Raw genomic sequence first — 22172 nt, forward strand, 5'->3', positions numbered from 1 at the left:
AATAAACTTCCTTGTTGGGAGAATCAGGAATAAGCTATGCACATGGTCTGGCAGACAGTAAGCTGTCAGTAAAGAGTAACTTGATTTTGTTTGTTTGTTATGTGTTGTTTGTGTTGCTCTTGTGGTGGTTGTGGTGGTGATGATTATGGTTTTGCCTGTTCCTCATAAGAGGATCTTGTGTTTGCGTGTTCACAAGCAAACAGTGCTACAGTAGCCTGGTCCCCTTCTCATGGCCTGCACCGGTAGTTCTCCACAGTGGGTGATCTTGCCCCCATGGGGACATATCCTACAATGCACAGAACAGCCCTTCCCCAGTAAAGAATTATCCAGCCCAAAAGGTAATAGTGCTGAGGTTAAGAAACCCTGGCCTACATGATAAACATAATAAACTCTAGAAACAGGGACACCTTAACAACCATCAGAATACTCATCACAAATTTCAAACTATCCATGAAGGGAATGAAGGACCATTTTAGAAATAAGCATGAAGTAAGTATGAATAACTATTAAACAGTCTACCTGGTCAGTGAATGTGGCTGGGTATGTTCATGATTTATTCTTTTTTCACAGTACATTCATTCTTGCTTCAGATACATATAGCATGATGAAGTCAGTGCTCGACACCACCAACCGAGCAAGTAAACAGTGAACTTGCCATAGACAAAGGGGCTTTCAGTAATGCCCTAAATCTCCAATTCCATGAATTAAAAATCTTAATATGGGTGTGTTACATATCTAAAGGCTGATCAGACTGGACATTTAAGATGAATACACTTTCCACATTTTAATGTATAAAAATGTTTATATATTTCAGTATATAAAAATTTTATGAAAATAAATCTGTTATATAATCCAAACAGAACTGGCCTAAAGCTTTGCTTTGGAGATGACACCATATAAACTAACAGTATAAACCAATTTAGAGTGTGCGTGGACCCTTCCGCACATCTGAAATACCTCTGTACATTGAAACGACTGAACTGCCTTTTCAGATCACGCTTACTCAAGCTGGTCCTCTCAGCTCAACAACTTTTATTAGTGGACTATGAGTTTTAAAATACAAAGCTCATGTGTATATGTATTTTTTTAATTATCACAACTAACTCAGAAAGTCCTGTTCTCTTTCAACTCAAGCTAGTGAGGTCACCCTAGTCTAATATGGTTTCATTTCTCACTTGAGGAATGGCATTTTCAAACCACTTCAAGAAACAAAGAGCCAACCTGGGGAATGTCTGAGGGTAGAAGGAAGTACAAAATTGGGAAAAGGGGTAAAGTCTAGTCATAATCAGTATTCTACCCCCTCCCCCCAATTCTTGAACAATGTACATACAGTTTTATACTCAGGGAAAAAAAATGCCAAAAAATATATTTAATTGACAATAAAGTAATAATTTGTTTTTTATGCCATTTATTTGAAATAGGATTTTGGAAAATTATGCACGTGTTTAATCCTGTAAATAGTAATGAGAGACAGCATTTGAACCACTGATAACCTAAACTTTCCATTTAATTTTTAATATAGAAAGGATTGGTGCTATTGAAAAACTGTCTAACTATCCTAGGAAAATGAGACGATGGTCCTCAGGCCACAGTTGTGTAAGTGATGCCAACTGGGAGTAAAGAAAAATGCACTTAACATTATTAGACATAACGTATTTTAAAAAAAAGATTTGACAGCATAGGCAAGTCTGTGGGTGGAAAAATCATGTTTGAAGGCAGAAGAGGCAACAGCAAAGATACCCAGATCCTGCTCTGTGCTTAGTTTAATAGGAAGTGAAGGGGAATTAAGGTTGAGTATAAAAAACATCTTGAGTTGAAGCTCTTTTTTTTTCCTGTGCACAAATAAACTTTATTCAGGTATGAAAAGCAAGTGATTTTTCAAATATGTAAAATCTAAAAAGTGTAATACCCATTGTATTAGTCCATTCTCACACTGCTATGAAGATATACCTGAGACTGAGTAATTTATAAAGGAAAGAAATTTAATTGACTTACAGTTTAGCATGGCTGGGGAGGCCTCAGGAAACAGTCATGGTGGAAAGGGAAGCAAACACATCCTTCTTCACATGGCAGCAGGAAGGAGAAGAATGAGAGCCAAGTGAAGGGGGATGCCCCTTATAAAACCATCAGATCTCATGAGAACTTAGTATCACGAGAATAGCATGGGGGAAACTACTCCCATGATTCAATTACCTCTCACCAGGTCCTTCCCACAACATGTGGGGATTATGGGAACTACAATTCAAGATGAGATTTGGTTGGGGACATAACCAAACCATATCACTCATGGACTCATAATGAAGTAATCATTAAAGGACTTACTTCAGCGAGGAGCGCACAGACTGAAGGAGCCAGATGGAAACAAGAATATGTGAGTCAAGAAAATGGTGAAACATGCCAGTAGGAAAACTTATCTATATATCTAACTATCTATCTATCCATCTACCTACCTACCTACAATGGTTAATTTTATGTGTCATCTTAACTGGACTAAAGGGTGTCCAGATCTTTAGTTAAACATTATTCTAGGTATATCTATGAGGATATTTCTAGATGAGATTAATATTTAAATCAGTAGACTGAATAAAGCAGATTCTTCACCTCAGTGTGAGTGGACCTCATTCAACCACTTGAAGGCCTAAATAGAACTTAAGGCAGAGTAAGGAAGAATTCATTCTGTCTGGCTGTCTTCAAGCTGGGACATGGGTCTCTTGCCTTCAGACTTGGTCTCGAACTAGAACTTACACCTTTGAGTTGAAACTCTTGATAGTCTAGTCTCTTTAACTCAGTGACAGAATTTGGTGCATCCGAGTTCCCAGAAATCAGAAGTATTGCTGCTTATAAAGCCACAGCACGGCCTCAGCAAAGACTGAGAAGGAATGACTGAAATCAACAACGTTGTAAAGAATATCACTGACAAGGTAAATAAGAAAAACCTTGAAAAAGCAGAGTCAAATTCAAATTTAAAACCCTATTTTAAACAGTAGGCGAAGAACTTAAAAATCTCACCAACCTAGTAAAAAGGGAAATTTATATAATTGCATTTCAATGTTGGTGAATTCATAGATTACAGATACACAGAGAATTTTAGGGAAAACTGAGATGAGTGGGGGATAATCTTCTAGGTTACGGTGAAGGAAGAGTCTGGGCAAATAGGGGTGACTGTGTTCATCCCTTTAACAAGTATTAACTGTGCCCCTATCACATGCCAAGCACCAGGCTGCATGCACTGCAAAGACAATAACATACTCCCTGCCTCAAGCAGGGCACAGGCCAGCAGGAGACTGGATGAGTAAACTCATGATTAGAATCGTGGACATGCTCCATTCTTCAAATATTTTCTTGTGCTCTTGATGATATCCTGCATCCTATTTCCATCTTGTATTCACCCAACTCAGAGTATAACAGCTACTTGCATTGAAAATGTATTTCTTCAAGAATAGCTGAGGTTTAGATAAATCTTTATAACTGTGAAAAAGTCTGAAATCCTTTTGTTCTAACTCTTTGAGAAGGCTGTACCAGAACCTCACGACGCTGCTGTCACTGCCACTGACCTCAAACCCAGGCCAGTGGAGATGGATCTCAAAGATGAGCTGTCCAATCCGCTCAAGAACATCTTCCAGAATAAGATTTTCCAAAACTTTCCATTCTGCACTTTCCAGATCTGCCTTGAGAACGTCAATCTGTAACAAAGCAATGAAATGAGATCAGCAGATTTAATAAAACCATCTTGATATCGGGAGTTTCACATTATAACTATCTCTGAAGGAAGCAAAATTTTTAAAATTTTAGAGCTGAGGGTGGTTTTCAAGTGGCCAATTATGACATGAATTTCTAACCCCATTCCATACTAAATGTTTTGGTTTTTTGTTCTTGTTTTTAAGAGATGGGGGTCTCAATATGTTGCCTAGGCTGGTATAAAACTCCTGGGTTCAAGCAATCCTCCTGCCTCCACCTCCTGAGTAGCTGGGACTACAGGCGTGGGCCTGTTATATTAACATATGTTAATACACAAACGATGAAATGCCACGTAAAAATCACAACAGACTCTCTTGCTTTTTGCCCAGTGGGAATGGATATCTGAGAAGGAGAAGGTAGAGTGGGTGTATCACAGACCTCTGTGCACCCCACAAACTATCTGCCACCCCAGGAAACTCAGCCAAGTCCTGACAGAAGGTGTCTACAGAAAGGAAGTGACAGAGGACCACTGCCCGCAGGGACTATCTTGCAAGCCTCATTCCCCCAACCCCAACTTCATCAAGACTGGACACCAAGGAAAAAGTTATTGAGTATCTGAATATTGAACTATAAAAAAAATATTATTCTATGATTTCTTTACAATGTACATACCAGTATAGCATTCTAAAAAAAAAAAAAAGCAGCAACACCATCCTCTGCTTATTTAATGAACACAAGTTCACATTCAAGTGAGACAGAATAAAGGAAGAAGAGGATTGGAAGATCAGTATTTTGCAATTAATCAAGTCATGAGAATCAGCTCCTCTTCACTGCCCATGCAAAAAATCCATTAGAACACCAGAACCCTAAACATAGTGAAAGTTCATCTTTACCAAGTAGTTATATGTACCTGACACCATGCTAAGGGTTTCCCCTTGCAATATCCATTTAATCCTCTCAACAACACTGTAAGGGTGATTCTGTGAGTATCCCTAAAGTTTAGGAAACCAGACTCAGTGAGGAACCTATCCCCAGTCACATGGCTAGAGAGGCAGTGGTGAACTCTGAACAGAGTCTGTCTACAGAGCCTGTGTTCTTAACCCCTACATAACATTGCCTCTTCCAATACACCCAAGAGGAAAAATAGGTGACTCAGAGTCCCAAAGAGGTTTGGAGTTTGGAAAATAAGGTGCTATCTAGAGAGCGAATATAGGACAGTGAATAAAGTATTATTATCAATATTGCCAATTTACATTTGCAGAGCACTTTTCAAAGGGGATAATTTTACCACATGGAGGAAAGCTGACAGCATTCAGACATAAACTGGAATAATGAGGCTGGAGGAAATCATTGCAAAGGCTGCAGCCCCACAAGGGGACAGCAGAACCTTAAGCAGCCCTTCAGGAAGCTGCTGACTGAAGTCATGAATATCCTGCCCCATGAAAGTGAAAATAACTTTGCTTATTTAGAAAAACAGATAAACACCAAGATGTATGCTACCCATTATTTCCCTTCTCATTGCATGTCTGTTTGATAAGTGTCTCATATGAAGCTCAAATGTGAGGCTCCTTGTGCCACAGAAACGTTCTGACACAGTTTGGATGTTTGTCCCGTCCAAATATCATCTTGAAATATGATTCCCAATGATGGAAGTGGGGTGTGGTGGGAAGTGTTTGGGTCATAGGGGTGGATCCCTCAAGAACGGTTTGGTGATGTCCTCGAGATAGTGAGTGAGTTCTAGCTCTGAGTTCATGTAAGATCTGGCTGTTTAGAAATAGTGTGGCACCTCTGCCCCCCTCTCTCTTGTTCCCTCTCTTGCCATCTGACAGGCTGGAGCCTCCTCACCTCCCGCCATGATTGTAAGCTCCCTGAGGCCTCACCAGGAGCTGGTACCAGCACCATGCTTCCTGTACAGCCTGCAGAACCATAAGCCAAGTAAGCCTCTTTGCTTTATAAATTACCCAGCTTCAGATATTTCTTTATAGCAACACAACAGTAGCCTAACACACATTTCTTGGGTGATTTCAGAGTTGAATGGAAGAGAAGGTACACAGAATTTACATATAACAGCTACAAGAAAATGGGCTTTGTCCTGATGCCTGAGACTCTGTGAGACACGGTTTCACATTCTTGCCTTGGATTGTACCTCCCGGTCCACCAAGGAAAAAGTGATGGTAATACCCCAAGAATACTGAGTGCCTTAGGAAAGACTGGGTGTCTGTAAACCAGCTTGTCCGTTCAATAGTTCCAAACTCAAAGAGAAAACGTTAAAACAAAACAAAACCTTTCTTCATGAGAGGAACTGAGCAAAGACAGGTTGCATGTGAATATACAACAGGCTAAAATAATTCCTGTGAATCAGACACAGTGAAATTTAGCTGGGTGCAGTGGCTCATGCCTGTAATCCCAGCAGGTGGATCACTTGAGCCTAGGAGTTCAAGACAACCCTGGACAACATGGTGAGACCTCATCTCTACAAATAAATAAATAAATAAATATAAAACACTATTAATAAAGAAATTATTTCACTCATTTTTTCCAACTCCGCTGCCCTGGCATGTCCATGACTTTGCTTAATCTTGGCAAATTTTAAACAGAATAATCCTGGAATAAGGGGAATTAAGCTGCCAAAGGAAATATTTAATCAAAACTTCATAAAATTTTCTAATTGGTACAGAAAATATCCAAAACCTAAAACCAGCATTTGTTCTATCAATTCACATAGCCAAGAATGTCTTAGGTTCCTTACAGAGTCATGTTCACCACGGTTTTCTGTGAGTTTGCATATGTTGAATGTGAGGAATACATCGAAGTATTAAAGGGACAGAGTAAAGTTCATCAGCTTTAAATTGACCTAAAAACTCTATTAGTGATGTATAAGGAATATATTTTGTATATTTATTCCAAACATCTTAAAAATAAACTATCAATCAGAAGTTATGAGCAAATCAAAGGGAACCAAATCATTAGGCTAAATCGTAGCAGAGCCTTTCTTTGAAAATCCAATTTTCATTTATAAAATGCTAATCTATTCTAAAGAGCAAAAAGTATTTTCAAACACAACAATACTCCCACCCTCCTTTGATTCCAGTGACTGAAAATCCACCTAAATCATGCAGCCCAGGGTGGTGCCCCCTGGGGAGCACATAAGCTCTTCTCTGCCTTCTGACCTGAGAGTGCAGGCAGCCAAAAGGCTGTGAATAAAACATGCTCTGCTCTTCCAGTGTGCTTTTTCTATTTCTCGCATTTTAAAACGTCCCATTACTGCAATGATTTTGCAAATGTGATTTCCATTATTACTGCATAATGCATCCAATATTATTGTTATTATAAAGCACTAAACACTGCTGAATAGGATATGCCACTTTTAAGTTCTAATATCAGCTTTCAACAATTATGCCACTAAAAGTCATACAAATGATTAGATGGGAATAATCAAGTGCCAATACTAATACAGTTAGGATAAATCAGGTTTGTGGAGAAAAACAACTTAAGGTTAACACCCAGAAAACTCTGGAATAAGTGACATTCTTGGGTAGAAAGGTCTCAAAGAAAGTAGATGAAACAACGTATTTGGTATTATTTCCAGTGTATTAAAGGGGTCCTCCTATCAAAAATTATCTCCTTTTCCTTGTACCTGCAATATCCAATCAACTGACTTTCACAAACCTTTTGAAGAAATGAGAATTTTCATTTTTAACTGGATTAAACCTGATGGCACCTGGCAGCTTCCTCATCATAGGCACAAGTTTATCCTTGTGATCATCCACCCAGAACTGCAGAGATTCGAGGAAAGGGGAGGAAGAAGCATGGGTGCTTGTATCCATTTCCAAGGGCTGCCGTAACAAAAGACCATGGATTGGGAGGTTTAAATAACAGAAGTGTATTGTCTCACGGTTGTGAAGACTGGAATTCCAAGATCAAGTGTCCCTCTGAGAGCCATGAGAGAGAATGTGCCTATGCTGCTTGCCTGGCTTCCTGTAGCTTGCTAGCAATCTTCAGCATTCCTTGGCTCCTGCATCACCTGATCTCTGCCTTCATCTTCACATGGTATTCTCTCCGTATGTCCAAATTTCCTCTTTCTATGACAACATCACTCAGATTGGAATAGGGACCACCCTCCTCCAGTATGACCTCATTTTAACTAATTACATCTGGAATGACACTATTTCCAAATAAGGTCATATCCCGAGGTACTAAGGTTTAGAATTTCAACATATTAATTTGGGGGAGACAAAATTCAACCCTTCACAGTGTTTGGGGTAGCTTCTGCAATAGGGCTTCTGCAATGTGTTTAGGAGCCAATTCCCAGGGCCAATGGTTAGGAAAAGTGCCCTACTCCAGAGATCTAAGGGCCAGCAACCATCTAACACAATTATGGTTATCATTCTAATGGATAAATCCTTACATCAGCCAAGACTGACAGCTCTGACCTCGCCAAGTGCCAAACCCAGGGCAAGTCAACAAGTTTCCAAAGTCAGTTGAAAACACCATCATGAAACCCCTTTACTTCATTCCTTGGTTCCTTCTCAGCCACACAATCAGGCCTAGTAGGAGCAGTTTGTCTTTGGCCTTCTCCTATTCCCTGTATAGGAACTCATTCAGACTACTCAATATCCTCACATCTACAGTTTCTAATCTGAGCCTTTTCCCCTTTAAGAGGGCTCTGAAACAAAACACGCAGATTCTATGACATGTTTGCTGGCCTGCAAGAGGGTAGAAATGGAAGCTGCAACATCTTTTTAGTAAAGCCTAGCTCTGGGAGTCACAAACATCACTTCCACTGCATTCCATTGGTCAAGGCAAATTGCAAGCCTAGCCTGCATTCAAGGGGAGGTGAGATAGATTCCAGCCCTTGAGGGAGGAGTGGCATACCCAGAAAGGGGAAGAGAAGTTATTCATGGCTAAATTTGCAAACAATTGACCCTAGTAATTAAAAGCAATATTACTTTATAGAAATCCATAAATCAACTACAGTAGTACAGTGGACAGGAACCTTTACTGGACACAAATAATACTCCAGAAAAAATGAATAATAAAGCCTTTATTCATCAGAATGCTTTTAAAGATGGAATATTAATAAAACATGGCATCTGTTATTAGATTTGGTTTTACTTGACAGTTGACAGAGAACCTGGGATATTCAACGGATTAAGATGACTAATAAAGAAAATAATAGATAGGACAACTAAAGTAAATATTTGTAAGTCTTAGATATTGTATTAGTCTGCTAGGTCTGTGTCTTAGTGTGTTTGCACCACTCTAACAAAATACCTTAGACTAAGTAATTTATAAAGAACAAAACTTTATATCATACAGTTCTGAAGGCTGGGAAGTCCAAGTTCAAGGTTGGCAGGTTTGGTGTCTGGTGAGAACCTGTTCTTCAGAGATGGCATCACCTATGTATCCTCACATGGCAGAAAGTATGGAAGGGGAGTAAAGAGGCAAACTCCCTCCATCAAGCCCTTTTATAAGGGCACCTAATCCCATTCACGTGGCTAGAGCCCTCCTGACTCAAACACATCCTAAAGGCCATACCTCTTAATACTGCTGCATACAGCTGAGCAGTGGCTCATGCCTGTAATCCCAGCATTTTGGGAGGCCAAGGCAGGCCAGGAGTTTGAGACCAGCCTGGCCAACATGGCGAAATCCCATCTCTACTGAAAATACAAAAATTAGCCGGATGTGGTGGTGAACTCCTGTAATCCTAGCTACTCAGGAGGCTAAGCCAGAAGAATTGCTTGGACCTGGGAGGCAGAGGTTGCAGTGAGCCAAGAGGGCACCACTATACCCCAGCCTGGGAGACAGAGCAAAACTCCGCCTTAAAAAACAAAACAAAACAAAAAACTGCTGCATTGGGATGCAGTTTCAACATGAATTTTGGAGGAGACAAAAACATTTAAACCAGAGCAGACTGGGTGGTTTAAACAACAGAAATTTATTTTATCCAGCTTTGGAGGCTGGAAACCCAAGATCAAGGTGTCAGCAGGTTTGGTTTCTCCTGAGTCCTCCCCACTTGGCTTACAGATGGCTGCCTTGTCCCTGTGTCCTCTCATGGCCTTTCTGCACACACTCCTGGTATCTCCACCTTTTCTTACAAGGACACTAGTCCTGTTGGATTAGAGTCCCACACTTATGACCTCATTTAACCTTAATCACCTCCTTAAAGCCCCTATCTCTAAATACAGTCACACTGGGAGTTAGGGCTTTAATCTATGAATTTCTTCAACCCATAACAAATCTAAACCAGGTATTTTTGCTATTTAGAGGCAACCACCATCTCCATAAGTGTTTTTAGAATACATCCTTTTTACTATTATGGCAGCCTGTAGTGTCTCCTCTACAGTTAATGGCTAACTGTGGTTTTAGATAGTAAAAGTGTGAGCCACCAAATTAATTGGAGATGAGTCACAGAGAATGTAGTAGATATTATTTTCCGAAGATGTAACACCAATATCTCCCATCTAACATGCTTTTCTACATGTGGCCTTGACACCCCCACCACTGAGACATGGGATCAACCTATGTAGTCACACAGGGCCCCAAGCCTAGAAAGGTTTAGTTCTTGATTTAACACTCTGCTGTCACTGTCTTGAAGTTCTTAACTAGTTTTGAACAAAAGATCCCTCATTTTTATTTTGCACTGGGCCCCACCAATTATGTAGCCCATCCTCCAGAATTGTGATGAGCTATGAATGACTGACTGACTAACACAGTCTGGTAGAAGTGATTCTAAGTGGCGTTCAAGCCTAGGTGGTAATGGGTAATGCAGCTTCTACCTTGCTCAAGGGTATATTCATTCTTGAAAACTTTGGCCATCAGGAAAGGTGTCTGACTGCCCTGAGGCTGTACTGCTATGAGAAAATCCAAACTAGCCTTTGCAGAGAGACCCATAAAGAGGTCCTGAGTCAATAGGAAGAGAGAAAGAGATGCCTGGCCAACCCCCAGCTGCTCCAAGCCTTCATCTGGCTTCAACTACATGAGAGACCCTGAGCCAGGAGCACCCAGCAAAGCCCTTCCCAAAACTCTGCCCCACATAAACTACGAGAGAGCATCAAAGGATCAATTGTTGGGTTAAAAAGCTAAGCTTGGGAGCTAATTCATTATGTAGCAATAGATAACTAGAGCAGAGACTAAGTGCTATTTATGAAAATCTCTTTTTAAAAAGGTGAAAGTTACTTGTATTGTGTCAAGTACTATATACTCCAAAGCTGTGCATTCTAGAAATTAATAGGCATTTAACCAAAAAATATTTTCTTATAAAAGCATACATGGTCATTATTTAAAAATTAAAATCATAGATAAGCAAAAATAAAAAAGAAGTAAAATACCAATAGTCCGGAATTTTAAAAGAGTTTACTTCTAAACTCCCAAACATTTTTCTTTGCTGTAAACACACACACACACACACACACACACATGCACACACACAAACACACAAGACAAATTCTAACACATATGAACATAACTGGAACACACATTTTCTACAAAATTGAAATTATCCTATGTTTTGAAATCTGCTTTTTAGCATAACAGACCATGAATATATTTCCATGTCAATAAATTTTCCTCTAAAATTTTCTCTCAAAGAGAGGCCCTCAGAGCTTTCAGAATCTGAAGGAGGTGACTGCAGGTCCCCAGGAGGGGTGAGGAAGATGGTAAGTGGGTGAAGCTCCAGATCTCAATTCAAGAGCAGCTCCCCTTTGATCTCCTTGACATATTTGGAATCCCTCACAAATTTTCATTTGGGAAAAGAGCTCTCCTGCTTAAAAAAAATATGAAAGCCTCTGTCAATAATGTATTCTTAATAGTTTTTGTAATGATTTAATTTATTTAATCAGTCCTCCTTCTGGTGGCCATTTTGACATTTTCCCAAATGGATGATGTTACAAACTGATGTGATCAACAAACTGGGCAACCAAGTTTGTGTGTGTGTTCTGTTATTTTCTTAGCATAAATCCCCAAAACCAGGATAGCAGGTTCAAAAAATGGTTATGGTTTACAATTTTTAATTGTCCTAACACCTTCCTGTCCCTGGCTCTTGAGGCACTGAAGACAAGGCAGGTTGTGCTAAGCTGGGAGCCCAGTGCAGACAAACCATAAAAGCCTCCTCTGCTGCCACCAGCCCAGTCAGCACCCAGCTGGTTTTCTCATCCTGAAGCCACATGACATGCGAGGGCATTCCTAAACCCACCTTCGCCTCCATGTCTGAACAATTCCCTTGAGTAGACAAAAACCTGCATGCTATTTAAAGGAAGAGAGAACAAATCAGTTTTAACTAAATACATGTTAAACTGTCTTTACATAATGTTTTATTTTAAATATTTCGATAAAAATGCTTCAACTTATTGTTTTATATTAAATATTTAAAAGGATATAGGTTTTTTCCCACCTGGAAAATGCATATTAGAGTTTAAAACTGGCAATTACTATCGATCATAAAAACAACTGAGCATTATATTAATCAAAATCCCTAAGAGCCAAAGCTACACAAGTAACACCAAAAAAATGTCAATATGAACCATGCAGTTTATCAATCACCTAACCAGAATGAGGGACTTTACACTCAGGCTCTAATTGACCTGCAAATTCAGCTGCTTGCCTCCATGTTTTGGGGCCACAATCATATACTATAAGGCACTTACTGATGCCTTTTATAAAATTTCTCATTTTGTAAAACAGAATTCTGAAAAGAAGTGTTGTAAATGAGTTTATATTTTAAGAATTGTTATTTATTTGGCCACATCATCTAGTTATTTATGAACATTTTAAAAATTGAATTATCAACCAGGCATGGTGGCTCATACCTGTAATCCCAGTACTTTGGGAGGCTGAGGTGGGTGGATCATTTGAGGCTAGGAGTTCAAGACCAGCCTGGGCAACATGGCAAAATCCTGTCTCTACTAAAAACACAAAAATTATCCAGGCATGGTGGCACACACCTGCAATCCCAGCTACTTGGGAGGCTGAGGCAGGAAAATCACTTGAACCCAGAAGGCAGAGGCTGCAGTGAGACGAGATCATGCCACTGCACTCCAGCCTAGGTAGCAGAGCAAGACTATCTCAAAAAGAAATAAAATAAATACATAAAAATAAATAAATAAATAATTGGATTATCATCAATTCCCTACCATCCCAACAAATCAACATTCATTCTCCATATTCATTACAGTTTGGGTCAATATTCAATCACAATTTTAAAATAATTACATCAATACAACTTCTTGCTTTTTCATTTAATGGTGAAAAGTTGTTATTTAATGATAAAATATATCTAGGCTTTTATCTATCAAGTTTACTTAAAGGAAGACATATCTGTACCTGCAAAACTAGAAGCTAAATGCATTAGAAAGAGGGTCTTGTTGTTGCAGAAAAATAGAACAAATTAATCTATTGTGAATGTGAACAAGAGGATTAAAAGTCTCTTTGAGAGTCTTAGACTTTAAACACACTAAATCAGTTTCAATTATCACTGTCAACGGGCAGAAATGTAATGGTACAAGATTTCTGCTATCACTAGGAAAAAAAGAGATGAGATTTGCCCTACAGATTATGAGAAATACGAAGGGTCACTCTAAGCTAATGTAGGACCAATTCTGAACTGATAATAAAATAAAATGCTTTTATGTAGTAATTAGCTTACAAAAATGACCTCTGCAGGGAACAACACTCTACAAATGAATTAAAAAGGAAATGAGGAAAACATTTATAAGCAAAGACTCTTTTTTTCTGGCCAGATAGGGAGCTTGATGAAATAATCCAACCTGAGGCTGCTGAGCAAGAATCTCCTGAGCTGGGTGAGGTGATAGAATACGCAGCCCCAGAAACCCAAGTCAGGGACAGATGATGGGTGAGCTGGTGACCAGCCAAGATGTCGGAAGTCAGCAGGATGATTCCTATGCAACAGCAAAGAACCAAGCAGGAACCAAGCAGCACAAACGTAGGCAGGACTGAGGCGGTAGCAAGGGACCTGGCCGAGGGCAGAGTCAGGCAGAAGGGCAATGGCAGAACCACGGACAGCTCCTGGCAGCTGCTTTTCTGTCTTCATTTGTACCCTACTTCCCTGGGAAGCTGAAAACAAATCTACCTTAAGATCAGAACCCAATGCCTTAAAGTTACATCACCTGGTTAATTTATTTGCAAGTGTTCCAAAGTATTTTTGGGAGAGTATGGGACATAAAACTCAGACATCTATAAATGATTCTTAAATGAGTAGATCTATAAACAAATAACCCAAGTAAACATCCAAATAAAATCTTCAGGAAGACATGTTCTTGGGGTTCAGTAGGAGAATCTTTGCCCTTAGATGGTGGAACTGGGTCAACCTCAGAGCATGCTGGAGCCAGTAATGTGACTTAAGGAAAAAAAAAAAAAAAAAACACGGCCCCAGTGCAAAAAGCAAGCACTAATTTAGAGGGACACAGAAGAAACGCATTTGGTATTTAGTTTTTGCTTGTGTTTTAAGCATATACTAAAATATAAGTGAGAAGAAACTAGGGATAGAAGTAATGAAAGAATCAGCAGTGAGTGGGGTCAAGTGTTAGAAGCCAGAAATGAGAGGAGGTGAGACAACATTAAGGCTGAGGCGAGAGAATGGCGTAAACCCGGGAGGCGGAGCTTGCAGTGAGCTGAGATCCGGCCACTGCACTCCAGCCTGGGCGACAGAGCGAGACTCCGTCTCAACAACAACAAAAAAAAAGAAGTCTCGGGATGTGTGTGTACACACATGTGCATACACACACACAACACACACACACACGACTGAGGAATGCAGCTTTGAAAAAATATATACAGGAAATTATTTTTACCATTGAGTCTAGCCTCACCTCAGACTTTAGTATCACCTCTAATTAATCAGCCTCACAGTCTCAACTTTCCCTCTCCAGTCATACAACATATGAGTCCCAGTGCTGCAGTTAACCCCAGCACAACAACTCACATTAGACCGGTCAGAGCCACCTTGATGTCCTCCATTTCCGAACCCCAAGCAGAGTTCTAGCGAAGTAGGTAGCATGGTCACTCTTGTGTTGATCTTTTGATTCCCTTACCTGGGCTGTAAGTTCCTTCAAGGCAGGAATCTAACTTCCCTTTAGGTATCAAGTTCCTATCAGAGGTCCTGGCTCACAGCAGGTGCAATATCCTATCAGATAACAAGTCCCACTTATTCTGCCTCCGTAACACCCTCTCCTTGGCCTTCCATCCTCCACCTTTGTGATCACCTTGCTTCAGACCTCACTGATGGAAAGAGAGGAGACAAGAGAGGTCAAGGGTTGGCAGTTACGAATAACAGCAGTTATCAATTCCATTGTTCCATGGGGCACAAACGTTGTGTTACGGTCTTGATTTTCAACTCTTTATGCACACAACACTTAGCCAAATGTAATTCTTTGCTATTCCTCAAAATGCCACTAAAACCTTTCTGCCCGTTTCTCTATTCATGTCACTTCCTTTTTGTGGAACACCAGGAATTTGTGCTGGTCATCTCCCCCTCTGACAGTATGCAGGGCACCACAACTGCCCTGCAAGTACAGGCTGCATTGCATCAAGAACTTTGCATTGTTGGATTTTTCTAAAACTCTCATCACCATGATCTAAAGCAGGGGCAATAATCTGAGAAAGGATGACTTAACATAAATTCTGACAGGACTTGGAAATAGATACAAATTGGTTTTATCTTGTGGAATATTTCATTAGCATTCAACTATAAGGCTCCCATTCAAATATATTTTCTAGTTAAATGAGATCAACACTGAAATAAGGAAATGGATCATATCAATATGTAACTATCCAAATGGCATTCAGTTTTTTATTTTGTTGTGGGTGTGTACAAGGAAGTGAACTGTTCAGATGTAAGACACTGGAATGTTTAGGAAAACCACTGAGCTGCTGTCCTGAACAGTAGAGGCTTGCCACATGTGGCCACTTTAATTTGAATTAATTCATTAAAATTAAATCAAATTAAAATTACAGTTTCTCTGCCACATTTCAAGTGCTCAATAGCCACATATGGCTAGTGGCTACCATACTGGATGGTGCAGCCACAGGACATCTACATTATCACACAAAGTTCTACTGGACTGTGCCACTCAGAGGATTACACACAGCAGCATCACCGAGAGGGCTCATAAAAACAGAGTTTCTCACTCAGTAGATCTGAAGTGGAGCCTAAGTACTTGTGTTTCTAATAAGAGCCCAGCTGCTGGTGATGCTGCTGGTACAACGACCACACTTTGAGAATCACTGGCCTTGGCTGATAATACCAGGTGAGCTTTTCATCGTACGTGTGCACAACACTCTCAGCCTCAGCCCACGATCAGATGCAGAAAATATCCACATGCTGGTAATCTTTGGCCTTGGAAGGTATAGGATAGTTTTCTAACCAGCTGCTTTCTTAATTATGATATAACAAGGTTGGAATTTCCTAAACACATGCCAAGGTTTCAGCGAGGCTTATAGTCTCTGGAACTGTGTGCAAAAATGTATGTCTGTGCACATAAGCACTTTCCTAAGAACAATGTGGTGGCTGAGGACCTTGACTCTCAGGCAGGTTGTTTAGCCCCTCGGTGATTCAGAGGAAAGCAATAGGACCCATATCATCCATATCACTGGGCTGTGTTGAGACTAAACAAGAAATGCATATGAAGCACCATACACGGAACCTAACACAGAGTAAGAGCGCCATCAGTGTTAGCTGTTGTTATTTTCACCCATTCTCCATAATCCAAAAAATATTAAGATGGTTTGATTTAAGTTACTATCAAAATGTGCCTTCTGTGAATAACGGCAGCTATATTTTGGGAGGTGGCTCAGAGGCAAAATTAAAATTTGGTATAGGCAATATACAGAAGTATCTCAAACATGACAGCCAAAAGCCATCTATATACAGTACATTAGCAGATGAAACTGAAAAGTTTCTTCCACTGCATTTTCATCTGACAAGAGGCAAAAGAGGTATATATTCCTTATGCCTTATACTGGACTACATGCCTGATAATTATTTATTTTTTAATACCTAGCCTCAAACAGACCAGATGGAGAGGTAGATGGGTGGATGGGTGGATAGGTGGATGGTTAAATGGACCTCACAGGTTCTGGGTTATTGAAGATTACAGCCAGTAGGGACTTTGTGAAAATCTGATCCAACTCCTTATTTAACACATAAAACCAAATGATATACTTAAGATCACAAAGTAATTAATTAGTGACAGGGGATTCCACATCCCAAACATCATTCCTCTGCTTTGAGTCTTAGATGCATTTACATACACACAAACACACACACACACACAAACACACACACACAAACCACAGCTTTGAGGCAAGTCTACAACTCTAAGTCTTCATTCTCCTTAGAAGTTAAGGGCTAGCTAGGTAAACTTAAAGACAGCCACAACATTTTAGAAAGCAGCACAGTCCCTCTTTTCTCCCAATATCTTTTGAAAGTTAATATCCCTCTATGCCAAGAATATCTCTGCACCAGGAGTGCCCAGAAAGGCACAATCTGGTGTTTTCTAAATTTACCTCTGATCAATACCAGTTTGCACATTAATACAAATTCAGATCCGATGAAATGTACTGAAGAAAGCATTTTATAAAATAAAGAAAATAGCAATATATACTGTAGTTTAAAGGCAAATATAGCATAGCAGGACTGTTGCTTGCCCATGCATGCATTCTTCCTTCTTCTTCAACAAAACCCTGACTTCCAGCTGACCTCAATGCTGCCCAAACAAGACTGTATTTTCAGTCTCTTTATGACTGTGTGGCCATGTAACTAAAATCTGAGCAATAAGATATAAGTAAAAGTGTCATGTGGGATTTTCAGAAAGTTTCCTTAAAGGAAAAGGCTATACTTAGTGCTTCCTCCATCATTTCAACTGCAGTGAGGATGTAATGGGCTGGAGCTCCAGCAGCAATACTGAACCATAGGAAGAAGGATTACATGCTAGGGGAGGAGGTGGGGATAGCTGGATGGAGCTTGGGTTCTTGATGACTGTGGAGTCTCCATACAAGATTTGTACTACCTCCCTCCAGACTTCTTTTATGTAAGAGGAGGAAGAAATTTTTTTTTTATTCCCCCTCCCCTTTCCCCTCCCCTTCCTCCTCCTCCTCCTCCTCCTCCTCCTCCTTCTCCTTCTTCTTCTTCTCAGGGTCTTGCTCTGCCACCCAGGCTGGAGTGTGGTGGTACAGTCACAACTCGCTGCAATCTTAAACTCCTGAGCTCAAGCAATCCTGCCACCTCAGCCTCCTGAGTAGCTGGGACTATAGGTGCATACCACCACACCAGGCTCTTTGACAAAAATTTTTGTAGAGATGGGTTCTTATATTACCCAAGCTGGTCTTGGACTCCTGGCATCAAGCGATCCTCCCATCTCAACCTCCCAAAATGCTGCAATTACAGGTATGAGCCACTGTGTCTGGCAGGAAAAAAAAAAAATGTTTCTATTTTTAAACCACTGTTACTTTTTTCACATGCAACTCAACCTAATCTGAAATACATTCAACATATTCTAGTATTCTTGGCTATTTATTGAGTGATATCCACATTGGAAACATTATTGGGAGTTCAAAGCTTTTGTAAAGAAGTGGTTAGTGGATGTGCAATAGACCAATAATCTGTGTCTTTAGAAAGTTAAAGTTCCCACCTAAACATCTACTGTTCATATTTGGCACTGCCAAATTGGTAAGTAGCTTTCTAATTCTGGGATCTCTATTCTTTGGCTAGATTCCCTACATCCTTCCCTCTTGTCTCCTCCTCCTTTGCTCCAGGATCATGGCAGTTCTCCTGCAGCAGTCCTCATGATCACCACACTGCACTATCCCTCCTCTCTTACTCCGGAAATCTACAGTGCTTAGCAAAACTGGGCTGCAAAATCATACCTGGTCACTTCCTTTAGACTGAAAAATCGAAAGGAATTTAGTTTGAGGCAGCATGTTCACAAAGTTAGGTGTCCTCTTTATCTATTCATTTGAAATTCTGGAATATACTTAAGAAGCCGGATACTGACATTATTTTGACCAGCCGAAGGACTTTAATGAAGGCATACATTATTATTCTTTTTTTTTTTTTTTTTGAGGCGGAGTCTCGCTCTGTCGCCCGGACTGGAGTGCAGTGGCCGGATCTCAGCTCACTGCAAGCTCCGTCTCCCAGGTTTACGCCATTCTCCTGCCTCAGCCTCCTGAGTAGCTGGGACTACAGGCGCCAGCCACCTCGCCCGGCTAGTTTTTGTATTTTTAGTAGAGACGGGGTTTCACCGTGTTAGCCAGGATGGTCTCGATCTCCTGACCTCGTGATCCGCCCGTCTCGGCCTCCCAAAGTGCTGGGATTACAGGCTTGAGCCACCGCGCCCGGCACATTATTATTCTTGAAGAAGCAGAGCAAGATGTAATCAGGACCTCAAGCAGAACAGGAAAACAAAAATATCCTTAGTCTCAGAATGCTCCCATAGTAACTTTCACTTTAGACAATTTTAAGTTGAATGTGTCAAGTCTTTAACCTGAAAAAAAAAGCTGTAAGTTATAATTGGGGCAGATCCAGATTTTGTGGGGCCTCAAGCTTCACTTGAGTGACGCTGTTCTTTTTTTTGTTTGTTTGTTTTTGTTTTTTTAAAGACAAAATTATAACATCTAATACAGAATTAAGTGAAGATCTTGGAAGGGGCCCGTGGCCCATGAAAGTGACAGGTCCTAAAACTTGAGTTTCACTAAATTTATGGTAAAGTCCCCTCTGCTTACAATCAACACATATATACAAGGTCCTGCCCAAGAGAAAAGGAAGAATTAAGTGAAAGCAAACTATAAATAGATGTATGGCTAAAGGCCAGGAAATAAGAAAAGCAAAACCTGCAAGAAAAAATTCAAGCGGTACGAGTTTTGAACATCCTGTTAAATTTGTGTAGCGATTAGAATGAGAGGGGGAAAACTTTCTACACAGAAAGATCAGTACCTATCACTTATACATATCACCCATACAATAACCAAACAAACACACCAGATATCACACATAGATTAGATGGAAAAACGTCATCTTAGTAAACATGCTTAGACAACTCACTTGCAGAAATAACCATTCATCGGCTCTCACTGGATATTGCTGAAAAGTTCCTAACATTTGTTTTGGATGCATCATTCCACAGAACATGATGTTTATCTGTTTATCTTGTATCTATTGATAATGACACAACTAACAGCTAACTTTAATTAAGCTCTTGCTCTGTGTCCAGCTGTATTAAGCCATTTTTGTACTGCTATAAAGAAATACCTGAGGATAGGTAATTTATAAAGAAAAGAGGTTTATTTTGGCTCACAGTTCTGCAGGCTGTACAAGCATGCCACTGGCATCTGCTTCTGTGAGGGCCTCAGGAAACTTACAATTATGGTGGAAGGTGAAAGGGGAGCAGGCACGTCAAAAGGCAAGATAAGGAGCAAGAGAGGGCAAGGGGATAGATCTCAGACTATTTAAAATAACCAGATCTTGTGTAAACTTACAGAGAACTCACTCACTATTCTGAGGACAGCACCAAGCCATTCATGAGGCATCCACCCCCATGATCCAAACACCTCACACCAGGTCCTACCTGCAACACTGAGGATGACATTTCAACATTAGATTTTAAGGGGACAAACATCCAAATCATGTAACCAGCCAATCAGCAGGCTAAACACTACATGAAATGCCTCAAATCACTCTTCAAACAAGCAAATGAAATAGGCACTTTTGTTATCTTCATGTTACAGATGGGAAAACTGAGGTCTAGAAAGGTCATACAGTTTGTGAGAGTTGAAGCCAAGACCAATGGCAAACAGTGTCCATACAAACCCGAGATGCAGAGAGATTAAACAACCCACCAAGATCACATGTGTCTATGAAGTGGTGGAATCAGGATTCTAACTGGGTCTGACTTCAAAACAGGGCTTCTTGCAGCATGTTCTTAACACCCCCACAATATTAAAGGATCCAAGCACAAAATACAACATTGGTGAGGGTTCATAACTAAACAGTTCCTTTGATAAAAATGATAGAAGAAAAGCAAATGTGGAGTATTTATTCATCTGAGTCTTTGTTGAACTTCTAGCACGTGCATGGCCTGCTTGCTGCCATTCCTGGGGGTGAGTGGCAGAAATCCTGCCTGGCTGAAAACCAGGCACACACATTTCAGCAGTTGTAGCTCACGACATCGTCAGAACTAGTGCCCCCTCTCCCACCTCCTTGTTCTGTGTACTTTTTTTAGAGTAATGACATTGCCATTCCTATTAACTTCATAGGTTCTGTATGACCAAATGGAATAATTTGGGGCTGGGACATTTTCTTTGCCATTTCATGTTTTATAAAATTCCATATAAATTAATATAATCACATAAGAAGAGAGCCATCATTTGCATCCGTAGAACCTGGAATAACTGCCCCAAAACCCCTCCCTATTCTGCTCCACAGGGGTCCCTTCCTCTAACTCATCCCCTTCCACACCAAAAATGGATTACGCTGTTCTCTTTAATTCTTAGATTCAGGATTAGGTCTAATTGTAAGAGGCCAGGTCTACAGCCCACATCTTTAATGTTGCACGTTAAATTGTCAAAAAGAAACAATTATTTGAGACCCAATATACCAAGAAACAAACATATGACATCCCAACCCCACCCCAAGCCCCTCCATTCCTTAGGAAGGGACAGTAATTTGGGAAGCTGTTGCTGTTTAAGATATGGTCATTGTTAAAAATCAGAAAAGTAACAAAGATATAAAGAAGAAAAACATTGTCCAAAATCCCAGTCCCAAGAGGAAATGTCTATCAACTTTTGGTTATATTTCTTGCAGTATTTTATCTACTTTAGAAAATATTAATAGTTGAGATCAAATAGTACATATAATTCTAAAATGTGTTTCTGGTGAGTTCTTTGTTGTTGTTGTTGTTGCTATTGTTTTCCCTTTAAAAAGCCATCTTTTTTTAATACTCATGAACAGCTTCCTTATATTTAAGGAAAAGATCATTTCAAAGTTTTGACTTCAGCATTCCATTGATGACTGCAAACAGCCTAAGCTTCTCTTAGGTGTAATTCAGCAGGCTGTCCTGAGACTTTTTGATCCCATAGTAGTTAAAATGCACCCACACAATTTAACCTACATAGAGCTATGATAAAAAATGAGAGCTGACCTTCCTGAAAAAACATTGTGGCCATTGTATTTTTATGCTAAAATGAATTTAGGAAGAAGTTTTTTGTTTTTTTGTTTTTTTCATGTTTCACAACATCCACTGATTCACACTTGGCAATTTTTGAACTGCAGAAGCAGGAAAGATTGCAAATTCAAAAGGAAGGAAGGGATGGAGCACTGGAGGAATGAGTCATCTAAATATTCATATGATGTTAAAAGTCTCATTTGTTTGACAAGAAGGAGGTAGAAGAAGAGCATATAAAGGAAAAGAACAAGGAAGAGGAGTGTTCTAGAGGACTCCTGATTGAGATTTATCCTCTCTGACCGCCCTAAATTCTGTCTTACT

General features: G+C 40.0%; 1 protein-coding gene across 2 annotated transcripts in view; it reads right to left on the reverse strand.

The window, feature by feature from the left end:
• Positions 1-1349: 1349 nt before the first annotated feature.
• The window catches only part of METTL24 (methyltransferase like 24), a 117404-nt gene continuing 96581 nt past the window's right edge, over positions 1350-22172 (reverse strand). For both annotated transcript variants that reach the window (XM_033234875.1, XM_033234876.1), the window contains one exon: positions 1350-3683. In XM_033234875.1, the coding sequence (XP_033090766.1) occupies positions 3369-3683 (315 nt within the window). In that variant the 3' untranslated portion in view covers positions 1350-3368. The remainder of the gene's footprint in view (positions 3684-22172) is intronic.

Source organism: Trachypithecus francoisi, unplaced genomic scaffold (assembly GCF_009764315.1).
Source record: "Trachypithecus francoisi isolate TF-2019V2 unplaced genomic scaffold, Tfra_2.0 Lachesis_group15, whole genome shotgun sequence".
NCBI classification, from domain to species: Eukaryota; Metazoa; Chordata; class Mammalia; order Primates; family Cercopithecidae; genus Trachypithecus; species Trachypithecus francoisi.